Genomic DNA, 13,558 nt, shown 5'->3' on the forward strand with positions numbered 1-13,558 from the left:
AGCTCTTCGTATAGCATAATCCTCGAAGTCAAGCAGGTCTAATTCTTAATGTATAAACAAACGCCCCACATCTTTCATTCCCTCCACTGCAGCTTAATGTATTTCATACACGGCTACAGACATGCGCTCTCCTGCTATGTTTAATGTATAACGCTATAGCGACTTGAAAATTCAGTTGATAAATATGCATGTATTCAATTAGGGGTATTACACCAGGTGCTTTGCATATGTATTCATGAGTTTAACATCATATTTGTGCTTTTAAAACTCGGTCTAAATGCGAGCTTTTACGTGGAGGAGAGGGTTAACAATTTTTTTTTTTTTTTTTTTTTTTTTTTTTTAAGGCCAGGGGACGCAAAGGATTTAAATACCCACATCGAACAGTTAATTGTGAATTATATTATTTTAGCGAGGAAATGTCTGTGAGCCAAATATACTGTCAGCCTTGGTCGATATATAATAACCTTTTAAGGATGTCAATTCGGAAGGACAAAAAGCAAAGCGGTGATATGAAAACCTGTCATTTTATCCCTGCGTTCTTGACCAAACCTCTACTTGTGCACTGATGACTAGTTCCACTCGTCCCCGCCCAATTAAGAGCGGAGTGCTAATTAAAATGAGTGGATCAGTTCCTCTCGTTGGTGTAATCCCTGTTGCCAAACCAACTGCTTGCTGTCGTCTCCAAAACGCACCGATGACAATTAAATCAAGTTCAGGACGTGACTGTGAGTGTGAATTTCAAATATGAGACACGCACTGATATCAATAAGTGATTGAGTCCTTATATTACAATAAAACATTATAGAACTCTGAAATGATAATAATAATAAAAATAATAATAATGTTTGAAAAGGAAACGTAAATAAAAATAAACATTGGAAATTCAAAGGAACGATAATACAGTCTAACAAGTAGTTTTTCCGTGGTGATGTCGCTTGAAGAAACTTATAGCGCAGACGTGCGTGACGAGTCCAAAAGGTCCCAACAGACCTGATCTGTGTGCACGGCCCGACTCTACTTCTTCATAGCGTTTGAGTTCCACTTGGCTTTCCGCGCGTTCAAACTGAGACAAGACGTGCATGCACCGGGCTCCCTCCTTCGCAGTCGTTCAAGTAACCCAGAGCGCTTCGATGACAGCGTCCTAGCCAATGAACTCGGCCGGTTGCGTCGTGACGCAACTATAGGCCTCGTTGATAAGGAGCAGGAGTCCAAAGTGGACGTGAGAAAGAGGCTCGGCGGTTTGGAGGGGGTGGGAGGGGGGAAATAACATACACCTCCTCTTCTTCTTGTACGCACATGTTATGCGGCCTCTCTGGCAGGAGACATCGTCGCATCAACGTAAACAGGGGCTTATGAAAAGGAAAAAAAAAACGCTTGCCTCACTGGGGACACCATGATGCAAATCATTTTTATCTTGTTTTTCAGTGTGTCATAATTACAGATTGACATAACATCCTTGGACTGTTGAACTTAAAGGAGAACTTAAAAGAAAAACTTCACGCACGCCGGCATATTGTTGGATTTTTTGTTTAAATTGGGAGATGCAGGGAGTCTCCGCTGCTCATCTTCAACCGGAAGAGAGTACGTGCATTTTGGACCGAAGAGGAGGAATTTTGAGATTGTCAAACGCGGAAAACTCACTCCCTTGCTTTGTGAAGAAGACATCGGAATTGACAGCAATATAGCCCGACCGTTTGGTACGTTTTATTAATGACAAAAAATAGCTGAAAGATTAGTTGGTAGTAGAAACAACTATATCCACATCAACAGGAAGATAAAATTCATACCTGTAAATTAACTTAACAATATTATTTAGAATTAATTATATCCGAGAAAGAGATGCCATCGATAGACGTTAACTATAGGCGAGGAGAACACGTGTCCAATTTCCACATTTTTCCCCACCCTGATCTGGATTTTCAACTTGTCACCTCAACGAGGAAAAACACGAGAAAATAAAGAACACAACCGCAATTTTTTGTTTTTGTTTTTTCCTCTTCATTTCTGATGGACATCTTGGCTTTTAGATCCGAAGAGAATAGTTATAATATTCTCCCATCGACTGCGACCATGCTTTTCCATGGCCTTCCCGGAGGCGACGTGCACGGCGTGGTGGAAGAAATGGAACGTAGAGGAAAGAGCGAGTCTGCGGCCATCAGTTCGGCTATCGATATGGGCGAGTCGGAGACGGTAGGAGCCATTTAATTAATTCGTTTACCTTGTTAGAACACCGCATGGTGGTCTCTGCACGTATGACTGCAAAGGCTCTACAGCAGCATTTTAGGAAAGATTGAATAAACGGTCAGTGTCAAATAATTTGTTTTTGTAGTGCGTTATGGGTAAATTCGAAAGCAGTGAACTTCCACCAAAGGCTACGAGGTCGAAAACAATTTGAAAGACTGAACAAAATAAATTAATGACATAAAAATTACATTTGATAATAATAATAATAATAACAATGAGATAAAACTGTATCAATATCAGTCATACTAATTATAACCATATGATAATATTTCTTAAAATAATAATAATAATAATAATAATAATAATAATAATAATAATTATTATTATTATTATTATTATTATTATTATTATTATTATTGCAATATGAAAACATGGAACGTGCATCAAAAAATGACTTCTGAGTGAAAAATTTTCAGTCCGGATTTGAAAACTAACACCAAAAATATTTGTGTATGTGCAGTTCTTCTCTAAGTTAAATACATAGTTATATCTACACTGATGTTTTCTTTCAGGATAGCCTACCGAGAAACTATATTTTCATACTGCTTGTATTAAATCGTGCATACAATTTCCACGTGCTATTTAAAAGCGAGCAGATTTGATTTGTGGACGAATGTGTTTCTTGTTGTTGTTGTTTTTTTAACTACAATAATACTAATATTAAGAATATGAATAATAGCCGATACATACTGACTGTAATTATGAATTATATTATTTATGTTTTTAATTTATTTGTGGCTTGTTTAAATAGTGCCCATTTTTACTATAATAATAATAATAATAATAATAATAATAATAATAATAATAATAATTATTATTATTATTATTATTATTATTATTATTATTATAACATATACCTTTTAAAATCAAAAGTTATTTTTCGGATCTATATTCATAAAAGTGTGTACACGAAAGTGTTTCCAAGGGGTGTCCTATATCATATAACATGATAGTTGTATAGGAGCTTTTGCAAACACCTGACCGGTCTGACATCCTGACCGTGACTTCGTGTTTGTTCCACTCTGACTGCAGGCCATGCAGTGCCTGACCACAGACCGCGTGGCCCTGTGCGCAGGATGCGGAAGGAAGATCGCCGACCGCTACTACCTTCTGGCGGTGGACAAGCAGTGGCATATGCGCTGCCTCAAGTGCTGCGAGTGCAAACTCAACCTGGAGTCGGAGCTCACCTGCTTCAGCAAGGACGGCAGCATCTACTGCAAGGAGGACTATTACAGGTAGGAGGGCCGTGCAGCCATGCTGCACCCATTTCCTCTCTATATACGCATTGGTCCGGACTGAAAAGCCGCACTCTGCAATTATACACTGCAAGACATGGCAAAGTTAAAGGCAAGGTTTCAACGATTGTTGGTCCTGCTCTTAGAATGAATTGGAGCCTGTTGTATGTGTTCCAAACAGGAAACAAAGAAAGGGAATAGGGAAAGAAAGAAAGAAAGAAAGAAAGAAAGAAAGAAAGAAAGAAAGAAAGAAAGAAAGAAAGAAAGAAAGAAAGAAAGAAAGAAAGAAAGAAAGAAAGAAAGAAAGAAACGTCACAATTATATAGCGCCTACAATAGTAGGTATTACGACGCGCTGGGGGGGGGGGGGGCACGAAAGTTTGTTCTGGGTGCATGAACGGCGCAGAGCAGTTGGCCACAAAATAGGGTGCGAGTTCAGCCCCTGATGAGGTTCTGTGTTGCCCGCAGAAGATTTTCGGTGCAGAGGTGCGCTCGGTGCCATCTGGGCATCTCGGCCTCGGAGATGGTAATGCGGGCTCGGGACCTGGTCTATCACCTCAACTGCTTCACCTGCACGACTTGCACCAAGATGCTCACTACCGGGGACCATTTTGGCATGAAGGACAGCATGGTGTACTGTCGGTTGCACTTTGAGACCCTAATCCAGGGAGACTATCAGACACATTTTAATCACGCTGACGTGGTCCCCCACAAGGGCCTGGGTCCGGCCAACACTCTCGGACTATCGTACTTCAACGGTGTGGGGACAGTGCAGAAAGGCCGGCCCAGGAAAAGGAAGAGCCCTGGGCCTGGAGCGGAGCTAGCAGCGTACAACGCAGGTAAGAGGGACACATGGGCGCTCAGAAAAAAGAAATGAAATCAAAATTTATTGTGGGGGAGCAGCGTTTTTTTTTTTATAATTCGTCAAGCTGAATAACAGTAAAAGCTGACTATCCAATATTTTCGATTCATAAAAAGATTCCAATATTTGTAGAGGCGCAAGTAAGGTCGTTTTATGTTTATTCCATTATATTTTATGCTTATTCCATGTTTTTTTGTTAAAAAAAAATCGCGCCTGCACTTTATAATGGCGAGTTTGAATGCGGGCCTGTTTCCATCTTGTGTGGACTGTCTCTGTTTTAAGTTTCAAGAAAGTCACTTGCAATTCTTCACCGGTCCATGTTATTCCCGAGCTCATACAGATATCGTTTGCATTCAAAATAACATAATGGTGAAATATAGCGTAAACAATTAGTTAAAAGTTTGAAGCTAAGTAGTGCTATATTGTTGACTGATTAGATTTGTAAATTGTGTATAAGACACGCATTCCCAAAACACATTTTCAAATTTGCTTGATGTGTTATTGCCAGAGCAACTTTTCACCCCCGCAAGATATAGATATTTATTATTTTAAAGTTAGCATTTTTGCGCTGAAGTTAACTTGTCCTCCTTGGGATTAAAAATGTGAACTTTTTTGATGCTCTGCCAGCTTTCACCTTTTCCACTTGTCTGGCTCCATGCATCAGCAGACCCCCACCTACCCTCACAAGTCTGTCCAACACACACGCACGCGGGCATAAAAACTGCTGGTGTTCTTTATGTATTGGGCCGGGGCCAAACATGTTACCAGAAAGATCATTGTGCTTCTATGAGTTTTTATTTTATTTTGTTTCGTTTTGTTTTGTTTTGTTTTGTTTTGTTTTGTTTTGTTTTGTTTTGTTTTATTTTGCTGCAGTAAATGGTGATTCAGGCGGCTCTCTACTTGGGAGGCTCACAATTATTGCCGAGATTTTGACCTAGGCTCTACAGTAGGCCTAAAACAGAACATCTCGCGCTCTCTTTCTCACTCACACAGGAACACACACACACACACACACACGCACTCACAAATGTGCGCGCACACACACAAACAGTGTAATTAACATTGGCTTTTATGCGAGATAAAGTGTGTGCTTGCGTTACAGAAAAGTAGATCTGTATCATCATTACTTTCTTTTTTTGGTCAATGAAAACAACTACCTACTCATGTGTAATTAAAACCTACATTGGAAAATTAGATTTAAAAAAAGGAGTTGAAAAGATTAAAAGTTATCATTTACCATTTCAATCAGGAAAGATGCAGCGCGCCCTCTTCTGTTTTCAACTCGGAACCACATAAAACTTCACCTACACAGAAGCAGATATACCCTACAACGCACATGTGGCACACAAGTACTAAATACTGAACACACTCATGGAACTAGCTGCAGCAGGACGGAGAGATAAGACCGCATTCCCAGACTGCTTCTTGATGACAAATAAATAAATAAATGTAAAAATACTGCAGCATATGCTTTTTCTCGAAGACAGCATTTGTTCTGCGTGGTGTTATATGCACTAATTACGAGAAGTGTTATTCTGATGCTTTTCACTCACTTGATATTCATCATTTGCAGCGTTATGCTATTGAGCACGAACTGTTATGCACGCAGCAACACTTTTACCACTGCCAAGAAATTTGCAGACTGGGACAAATACACTCGAGTGTGTGGTAACTAAAGCCTGGCTAGCACCTCCTCCTGGTAAAGACAAAGATGCAGCCTAACAAGGTTCCGCGTGAAGGATGTTTAGATGGAACTAACGGCGACGTCACTAAGTTTGAGCCGGTTGATTGTGAAAATTAAAACGTAATTCAATTAAAACTCTTCCCATTTAAATAAATACTATACGTACAGTGTAGTCTTCGTCTGTTTGATTGATGCTCTGTCTATGATTAATGCCGCTATGCCACTATTAATAGTATCAAGTCCAATCAAATACAAAGAACGATCATTAATGATCAGACGACTGTTCCAGCTGTGTAATAATCTATTCCTCTTCTTCCCTGCGGGCCTGCAGCATTAAGCTGCAACGAGAATGACAGTGAGTCCATGGACAGGGACTCCCAGTATAGCTCGAGTCAGAAGACCAAGCGCATGAGGACTTCCTTCAAGCACCACCAGTTAAGAACCATGAAGTCCTACTTTGCCATCAACCATAACCCAGATGCCAAGGACCTCAAGCAGCTTGCTCAGAAGACAGGCCTCACCAAGCGGGTCCTACAGGTGAACAAACATTCTTTCGCTTACACAAATGGAATGTGTTCAATTCAAATATGTATACCGTATACAGAAGTGCTCTGCACAGTGATGCTTTTTTTGTTCAGTCTTTTTTTTTTTTCAAGAATTTTGCCTGCGTACACCATCACATATTCACATGCCTGAGTCAATGAAGCAACTTGAAAAATGTTTAACCTACCGAAGCCAGAAGTGAATGTAACAAGACACATATATCATGCAATTTAAAAATATTTCTCCATGGTAGAAACCCAGAAGTTGGTGATGTTCAATAATTTCCATCCAAGTTTTACAGTTAATGGTTAAATTTGCAATTAAGCTAATTGTTCGCCAAAATGCAGGCACTGTATTGTGCATCGAATGGATTTAAATCTAATATTTAGTGCCGACGCTTTTAAATTCAAACCACATCTTCATTACCAATAGACGTAAATCTTCCTTTTAATTTCAAATTCATCACGTTAGTGTATAACATCATCATACAAATCACCAATACACTTAGACCAAATTATAAACCAACTAAAAAATCCCCCTTAATATTTTGCCCCAAAACAAAGCAAAATTAATTGAACTTCTCTTTTGCTATGTATTTACACATCATGAGGGGAAAACTGTATTAGGACCTTTTGATGTGATATCCATACCAAAAAAAAAAAAGGTTACAAAGCATCACTTCGTATCATAAATTACAATTCTCTGAAACGGTACACATAACATACGTCAAGAGAATAAGTGATGAGATGAGGAATGACGGTTAAAAAAAACAACAACAAAAAAAGCTGTTTAATATAACACAAGAGAGAGCTTACAAGTGAATTATACAAATGGTAAAATCATCCAAGGGACGGGACAATTTCACAATCCTACTGTTTTAATTAACGCTTGCAGAAAACAAAGCGGTCGTTTTGCTTTGATGCTTTCAAATTTTCACGCTTAGTATTGCAGCTGATGTGCTGCTCCCTTGCTTGTTTCCCACGGCTGCATGCATGAATCCATCACTTGCACTCAGCTGCGCACTAGCTGACGCCAATTGCTGAAAACCAGTAAAATGATTTCTTTGATATTACGAATGCGGCAAAAACAAGGACAGATCACTTCATTTCATTAGAAAGACTTACATTACAGTTTTGTATCAGTTAGTGCTGTCCGTAAAGAAATGGGCGTGAATGCTAAGAATCAAGTCTTTCCATGTATGCTGTTGCATGTATCTTTAATATGACTTTTGCAATTTTTAACATCTCAGCATTCAAACGCAATTCCCGAAGATAGATCTTTTTTCTCCATGTCTCAAAAAAAATAAAAGGTGTCATTGTGACATTTGTTTTTTCTGTATGATGTTAAATGGATTGACGTTTACTGCGATCAACTGTCAACCAGTCCAGAGTGCACCAGGTGGGTGCAGGTGGGGTCTACCTTACGTATGACGTCCATGAGGGAAAGAGGTTCAAAACATCATGATGATGGATGTATTGTTAAACATTACTTTTGCTTACTTTCTGAATGTTTGTGTACTCAGTTGAAGTTGACACGCAACAGGGTTGTACATAGATCCCTAATGCCAGGATTTGTTGGTCGAGACACAAAATAGCATGCTTGAAAACTAGAATGATCAGTAAAATGATTTATCATGTATTCTGTTAATGTTAAAAATGAAAAAAAAACTATATACTTACACATTTTTATACATTATGACCTTATTTACTGTCACTGAAGCAAATGGGGGAGGCATAATGGTTTCTCTTTGCAAAAAATAATGGAGAAATACTGACTCAATCAAACCTGATTCACTTCAAACAAGATATTTTAATATTGTGTATTAAAATTGGATGGGAAATTCAGGTTGCTGTGAAAAATTTCAACGAACTGCACAACAGAGGAACACTGCCCCCCCCCCCCCCCCCCCCCAATTTCATTTCCATTTTATTTTTTCTTGAGTACAGAGAGCTAATTGCTAATGCTAATTTGAATGTCGAATATGTGTCCCTTTTTTCTTTTACTGAAGTCACCTCTCACTGTGGTATTGAATTTTGTAAAGAGTAAGAAACCTTGTATTCTTGAGGCCATTATCGGGCAGCACTCCCAATTTAGAGGACTAAGTTTGTACGACAAACATTTTCAAAGAGTTTGCAGTCAGATGGCCTGGAACAAGTGCACAACATATCATTGGTCCAGAATTTGCCAATTTTGTGTATGCGCATTTGTGCATGGTTTTGTTGGAGAGGAGGCTTACAGTATACACAGAGGGCAAAGCTATTATACGCCATAAAGTTGTGATGCTGATAAGCTTCATAATTAGATACTAATATTATGTGTTTTATTTTGCTGTGAAAACGTTTTCGTCATTTGAAGATTGCGTGCATATTGACTAGGTTGCTGTCTATGGATGGTCTATGCATGTATCGATTGCATGGGCTAGCATGTTGAGAATGAAGACGTACGCACTTGAATAAACAGTCTGCCATGTCACATCACAGCCTACGCCTGTAAAGGATTTTCATTCATCTCTGTCATGTATAGTAAGGGACGCAGTATGACACTTGAGCAAAGCATCTGTTTTTCCAGTTGAATGGGCGTGTTTCATTTTTGTACCGTTGTAAAGGAAAATATGACAGTTTTTGCTTTCATTATTTTTTTTAAAGAAATACACTCGGTTTAACTCTTTCAGTGCCAAGCGTTATCTGAAAAGGCAACCGATTTTGAGTATTTTTACGTTTTTTTCAAGGCCGACAGAGTAAGATTCTACCTTATTCTGTTCTTTGGGAATCCATGTTTGAAAAGGTCGTCTGAGTGACGACACCAAGCTACGTGAAGATGTGTTTTCGGCACAACAGTGACTATGACACAAAAGTTTTTGGGGTCTTGTCTGAAAGATAGCAACAATCCTTCCCTTGGATAAAACGTGAACAAAACAGTAAAAATGTGTTTTTGATGGCAAAATAACAGTTTGCATATGTATATAACTACATTACAACAATGTTCAATTGGCATAGAATCAAGAGGTGCGCTGGCCACAACTGTCACATATCCATTCATTAAAAAAAAATAACACAGTAGATACAAATTGTTGTCACTGAAAAACAATCTAAGTATTTTACATGATGAAAATTCTTGTCCATAACACTAAAAGAGTTATTGTTTGATTCAGTATTTTCTTTTGCTACTTACAATGTTTTTTTCTTGCATTTTACTTTCACAGCCTCTACTGCTACAATGTGATTTTATGTGCTGTGGAAGAATTGGCAAAATGTGCATGTGCAGGCATTCTTAAAATTCAAACCATGCTTTATATTTTTCACATTTCAGCTCAAGCAATGTTTGCAATAATATCTGACCATTCAAATATTTGAAGGTGCTATATGATCCTCCTAGACTAGAGTGTATTTTTGCACAATCTAATGTAATAACATTGTGAACCAATGTCAATAAACTGTCCAAATACTCTTGACTTTATTTAACAATGTAATATTGGTCACAGGTCTGGTTCCAGAACGCTCGGGCCAAATTCAGGAGGAATCTTTTGCGACAAGAAAGCACTGGTGCAGACAAAACCTCAGACGGCTCCACACTGCAGGGTGGCACGCCGTCAGGTCCGGCCTCTGAAATCTCAAATGCTTCCATGAGCCCCTCAAGCACCCCCACCACCCTGACAGACTTGACCATCCCCACCATGCCCACAGTAACCTCTGTACTTACCTCAGTCGCAGGAGGCATGGATGTCCACGAATGTCGGAGTCCATCGCAAACCACACTGACTAGCCTTTTCTGATGGATGGAATTTGATGGCCACCCAATCTTCCTTAGCTACACCCTGCTGAATTGAAAACTTGACACACTTGACTTCTTTGAACATTGAGATTAGAAAAGTGAAAGGAACCGAAACAAAAACAAGGTTGAACGTTTTCTCTGAGCCCATTGGAGACTTTGCAGTGAGGCAACCAAGCCTCACTGGTGGAACAGTTGTTGTTATTTAGATGTTGTCTTGTTGAGAACTGAGAAAACTTGATTTGCATTTTTCAATGTTTACAGAAAGCGACTAAGGGGATGAGAAAACTGCTTCATTTTTGGAATTAATTTTTCAAACAGTATTTATGTTGTTGTACAAGACACATAGTTAGATGTTTTGTTTTTTTTTCCCCTATGGGAAAATCTGACATTAAACACAGGTTACAATACCGTCTCATTGCAATGTTCTTCTAGTCTGGTTTGTCAAAAAAAAAAAAAAAAGATAACACATGAATGCTTTTCCTTAGCAGGTACAATGACTGTGTGTATTATTAGTGATTACTTGTATTTGTGTTCCATCTTAAACACACACACGCACACACACACACACAAATGATTTAAATTAAAGGGAGTGTTTGTATTTTTTCTCCTGTGCCTATGGGAGCTCCAGAGGCATGACGGTAAATGCAGCTATACAAACTCCTCCTCTGGCTATCCGCAGCTATAACAGTGGAGTGCCACCCCCTATGCAATATAATTTAATGATAACTAGACCTCTGATTATATTTAAAACATACTGTTGGTCGGTAAGAACACATTTATTTTCAAGTTTTTGAAATCTAGAATAATTTTATTTTTTCATTTTTAATGAAAAACTGTCTAAACCTTACACAGTGCCACTTCAAGGGTGGCAAGGTGGAAGACTGGTTAGCACGTCAGTCTCACATGTGGCGGTCGTGGGCTCAGTTCCGGCTCTGGTCATCCTGTATGCAGTTTGCATGATATCCCCATGCCTTTTGAGGGTTTACTCCAGATACTCTGGTTTCTTCCCACCCAAACACATGTGTTGGTAAATTGAACACTTCAAATCGCCCTACGGTGAGTTTGTGAGGGTGAATGGTTATTCTTCTCTCTCTGTCCCGTGATTGGCTAGCAACAGAAATTAAGATGTACCCAGTCTTCTGCTCCGTGATGGCTGCTCCAGCATCCCTGTGACCCTAGTGAAGATACGCAGCTGATGAAATGGTTTTATAAATTGATTTAACGCTTTCACAACAGATCCTTTTTTTCCCCCCAAAAAATAAAACTTATGGCATGTATTACCTGATAATAAGTCTAAGATACTAGGAAAATTATTTCCCCAAAAAATCCCACAAATTCTACAGAAAAATATCACTGCGACTGTACATCCCATTGACCATGATACTTTTGCAAAAAACGTGCCAGAGAAGTGAAATTTATCATGCCTTGAATACATAGTAATCAGTTTGATCTATAGTCACACACTTACATAGCACATTTTATCGATATGTTTCAGCAGGGCAAGGTGAATAATTGACAAGAGGTTGTACGATGCAAGCTACCTTGTTGACAGCAGGCCCAACACTGGCTTGTTGTGTATGGAAAAGTTGCTCGGAGCCACTTGAATGTGTAGATAGGTGTATAATGAACCGCTGGGATGCCATTTTATCTTATTGCTACCATTCCAATACCCACTGCCATTTTTTTCAAAAGCACAGGGACGCATTGTCCCAACGGGAAGGAAAGAGTTCATTTAAATTAACTACATTTGAGCAGCGCTGTGCAAAGCTCATGAACCTGTTGAGACGAAAGCTTTAGCAAAATCCTAAAGTTGCTCTCATTATGATAGAATGTGGTGGCACTAACCCACTACTATAATAGCACAGTAAAAGTTTGAAAAGCATTTGGTGTGATTACCAACCTTATAAGTGGTGAATCACCAATGCGAGACAAGGTAAATATGCAGAAATGAGTGCCGTATGGAATTAGTCCGTCCCTTAATAAAGGAAATAACATTGATGCATTTGAGCGCTCAAAATTTCGACCCAAGTACTTTTAAATCAATTTCTGAGCAGGAAAAGTGGTGTATTTTTATGTTATGGTTCATTTAACAAAGAAGCTCAGGTGGCAAAAGTAAAAAATAACCAAACAATACTGACACATCTTTTGGAGAATCTGTTTTCACATTTCTATAGAGGGATCAATCGCCTGTACTTGAAGAATTTGGAGGTAAAGTAGGTGTCTTTGTATTAAATAGATGACTAAATAAACTCAGCTCAACTTTATTCACTTAGCACTGGAAAACAACTACCGGCATTGTGGCATATAAAGTGCTGTACATGGCGTGAAAAGTCATACAATAAAATAAAAAAAAAAAAAGCATAACTTAATGAACTGAAGATGGTCAGAATGTACATCTTTAAAAAATATAAAGCACTCGATACTTGCTGACTGGCAATTAAAAGCATATATTACCTCCTCCTTTTCTGAATTGATTCCAAGTCGCCTACCTCTAAGACTCACTTTTGGCAAAGTGAATCACAGAAAACATATTGTAGGCATAAAAATGATCAGGAAATTCCATTAATATAAAGCTAACTCAGTCGTTCTTCAAGAAATCTGACATGAATAGCCTTGTAGTCCAAACCTTGTGCACAAAGCACTTTGTGCTAGCCATTGTTTTAATTTACAGGTGAATGTGTGATCTGTTGTTCTATTATTGATCTATACAGATCTATTCCATAGTTATTCCATAAATGAACACCCTTAACAAAGCCACACATTTGTTTTTTATTGGTCCTTGTCCTGGACTTTTTAAAAACACTATTCCCCCATATCTCTACACAGTAGGTGAGGTATGGCAAAAATAATGAGTTATATAATATGTATAATGATTACTTATTTAAGAAATCCTTGGATATGTAAAGAATGTCTGAAGTTTTAGAAGTGTTTCTTTTAACATGTTTAATATGGGGTTTCCAACTTAGTTTTGCATCTTTTAAAACACTGAGAAGTTTGATTTCGTTAACTTTTTCAATTGCAATTGAGTCAATTGTGATTTCGACTTGGCGTTTAGTTTTTCTGGTACCAAAGATGATAAACTTAGTTTTGTTTAGGTTCAGTGATAATTTTTTGTGTCAAACTAGTTTTTTAATATATTTAATTCCTCTTCTACAGTATTCAGAATCAATCAATCAATCAAATTATATTTATATAGCCCTAAATCACCGAAGTCTCAAAG

The 13,558-nt window shown here is 38.4% G+C and overlaps 1 protein-coding gene across 3 annotated transcripts; it reads left to right on the forward strand.

The window, feature by feature from the left end:
- Positions 1-1,251: 1,251 nt before the first annotated feature.
- On the forward strand, positions 1,252-10,763 carry lhx2b (LIM homeobox 2b). 3 transcript variants are annotated; one of them, XM_088429687.1, is made up of 6 exons: positions 1,252-1,697; positions 2,028-2,190; positions 3,277-3,479; positions 3,947-4,317; positions 6,356-6,561; positions 10,049-10,763. In XM_088429687.1, exons 2-6 carry the CDS (start codon positions 2,071-2,073, stop codon positions 10,337-10,339), a joined length of 1,191 nt encoding a protein of 396 aa, XP_088285813.1. In that variant the 5' UTR covers positions 1,252-1,697; positions 2,028-2,070; the 3' UTR covers positions 10,340-10,763. The 3 variants fall into 3 exon arrangements, with proteins under 3 accessions (XP_088285813.1, XP_088285796.1, XP_088285805.1); XM_088429670.1 differs by having other exon boundaries at positions 1,252-2,190; XM_088429679.1 differs by having other exon boundaries at positions 1,252-2,190; positions 3,950-4,317.
- The last annotated feature ends 2,795 nt before the right edge of the window (positions 10,764-13,558 follow it).

This window comes from Hippichthys cyanospilos, chromosome 1, assembly GCF_059441005.1.
Source record: "Hippichthys cyanospilos isolate Australia breed blue-spotted pipefish chromosome 1, RoL_Hcya_1.0, whole genome shotgun sequence".
NCBI classification, from domain to species: domain Eukaryota; kingdom Metazoa; phylum Chordata; class Actinopteri; order Syngnathiformes; family Syngnathidae; genus Hippichthys; species Hippichthys cyanospilos.